The sequence below is a fragment of the Hydractinia symbiolongicarpus genome, chromosome 10, assembly GCF_029227915.1.
Source record: "Hydractinia symbiolongicarpus strain clone_291-10 chromosome 10, HSymV2.1, whole genome shotgun sequence".
Taxonomy (NCBI): Eukaryota; Metazoa; Cnidaria; class Hydrozoa; order Anthoathecata; family Hydractiniidae; genus Hydractinia; species Hydractinia symbiolongicarpus.
In genome coordinates, this window is record NC_079884.1 from 27,226,843 (window position 1) to 27,229,106 (window position 2,264).

Here is a 2,264-nt window from a genome sequence, read left to right on the forward strand (position 1 = left end):
TAAGATGACTGACCCAACGTAGACAAAGACAAGGACGACAACAACACAGACGGTGGAGACAACAATGATACAGCACGATGAGTTAACGAAACAAGTGGTGATGAAGAAGAGGCAGAGGAAGACAGGAAAGATGAAGAAGTGGATAGAGGCGTTTGAGGAAGTGAGACATGCAAAGGAGGTAAACATGAGGATAAAGGAAATGATAAGGAAGGTGAAGAGGAAGTCAAAGAGGTTGAAGAGGAGGAGAACGAGGAGGGAAAAGATAAGTTAAAAACAGAACGTTAGCGTGCCCTGGTCTGATCCCTGTGTTAAAAGTCCTGCTCTATATTAAGTTAAAAAGGATTCATTTAGACTTAAATTTCGAATCGTGCCGAAAAGGCTTACAGCATAAAGCAATATCAGTTTAAAGCAATTTTTTATTCGGCAAAAGAAATGTCCTGCCTTGAATATACAAGATGTTTTATTGATTTCAAAAGTTGTTTAAATAAATACTTTATTGTCTCTAATACCCCCTTGTGGATATTTCTTTTTTTCCCTAGTCTTCCAAGAAGTGTTTTTACTTTCTAGAACATGTAATTGTCATGTAAGTAACTTCTAACTTGCATGCATAGGACCTGTTATTTGCAGCTATTACGTCATCATACGCTTTTAATCATAGTACTAACCCTCGCTTAAGTGAATTTTATTACGTCATGCAAAGTAGTTTCAAAGTATCCAAATATTGGGTTTAAAAGTTCTATTTGAAGTTGAAAAGTGAATGAAGATAGCGATTTTTCTAATTTGTACTAATCCTCACAAAACATTCTTAGTCTCAACACGAGTCTCAATGCGTGAATCCGATCCTCCCGTGCATCATAACGGGGTGCGCTAAATAATAAAAGATAAGTACTATTAAATACTGTACAAATTTTATTGCCAAAAGTTTAGACTAAAGAGGATGTCTAAGGCATTGACAAAATATATAAATTAAACTTACTTCAATCCAAGCCTGAAAGTCTTTCAGTGTATCCACCCTAGATAAAGAGAGGAAAATTGTCAATCATAAAACAGGAGCTCTGTAAGAGTAATTTGAGGCCTGAATTATCTATTAAAAACCGAACGAGTATGTTTTCATAGTCAAGTTATCAAGACGAGCTGCATCAAATAAACGCGCAAAAAGGTATTAATAATTTTAGTAAATTCGCAGGGAAAAAACGTTATACATACTGAGTAACATGAAACTGCTCAGCTGCTGCGGGTTGTGGTAGCGCTGGTGCAGCTGGAGCTGCGGCCGGTATTGCTTCCGGTGCATCTTGTAGTACTGGTGCAGTTGGTACGGCTTCCAATTGTGGTGCTGGTGGGGCTGGTACAACTTCTGGTGGTGATGGTGCTGGTGCTTGCGCTGCTGCTGGTACAGCTTCTGGTTGTGGTGCTGGTGCTGCTGGTACAGTTTGCGGTTGTGGTGCTGGTGCAGCTGGTAGAGCGCCTGGTGGTGGTGGGGGTGGTGGTGCAGCTGGTACAGCGTCTTGTGGTGGTGCTGCTGCGGGTGGTGGCTGCGGTGGTAGTGGTGGCGGATTTACTCTCCTCCTCCGACGCTCTCTCACATGGACTGACTGGCCATCATTTTGTCTACAAAGTAGAAATAAGATATATAAATGATATCTTCCTTTTCTTATGGAGTGCAGTGCGTTTACGAAATAATAGAATGAGTGAAAGTTACTTTGCAATGGTGCCTTGTATAAAGGAAACATTTCAGTTTTTCCTTTGAACTAAATGTTGCTGATTTTACTACTTTTTGGTAATTTTATGTGAAGATGTTTAGAAGATAGATAACCATAACTTTTGTGAACATGGACTGCTCAGCTGCTGCGGGCGCAGTAGGAGCTGCTGGTGGTGACAGTTGCAGTGGTGCAGCTTTAAGGGTTCGGCTAGTGGTGGTGGTAGAGGTGGTGGTGCTTGCTCCGGTGGTTGTGGTGGTTGCTCCGGTGGTTGTGGTGGCTCCGGTGCAGCTGGTTGTGGGGGTAGTGATGGTGGTCTGCTGGTGCAGCTGGTGGATTTTGGTTTGCCCTCCTCCTCCGTCGCTCTCTTACGTATCCTTGTTGACCATCATTCGGTCTACAAAGAAGAAATAATGATTATAATACATAATATTCTTTCTTTCGTTATTGAGTGCATATTATTTTATCTGAACTAAATGCTGCTCATTGTAATACTTTCCAGAAATTTTGTGTAAAGCTGTTCAGAATCCCTGTGATACATAACCATGTAAGTGGTGTGAAAAGCTC

At 41.3% G+C, this 2,264-nt stretch overlaps 1 protein-coding gene across 1 annotated transcript; it reads right to left on the reverse strand.

The window, feature by feature from the left end:
- Positions 1-1,734, reverse strand: LOC130612237 (uncharacterized). The gene has a single exon (XM_057433543.1). The coding sequence runs from the start codon at positions 1,728-1,730 to the stop codon at positions 1,197-1,199; it is 534 nt and encodes a 177-aa protein (XP_057289526.1). The 5' UTR covers positions 1,731-1,734; the 3' UTR covers positions 1-1,196.
- Between the last annotated feature and the right edge of the window lie 530 nt (positions 1,735-2,264).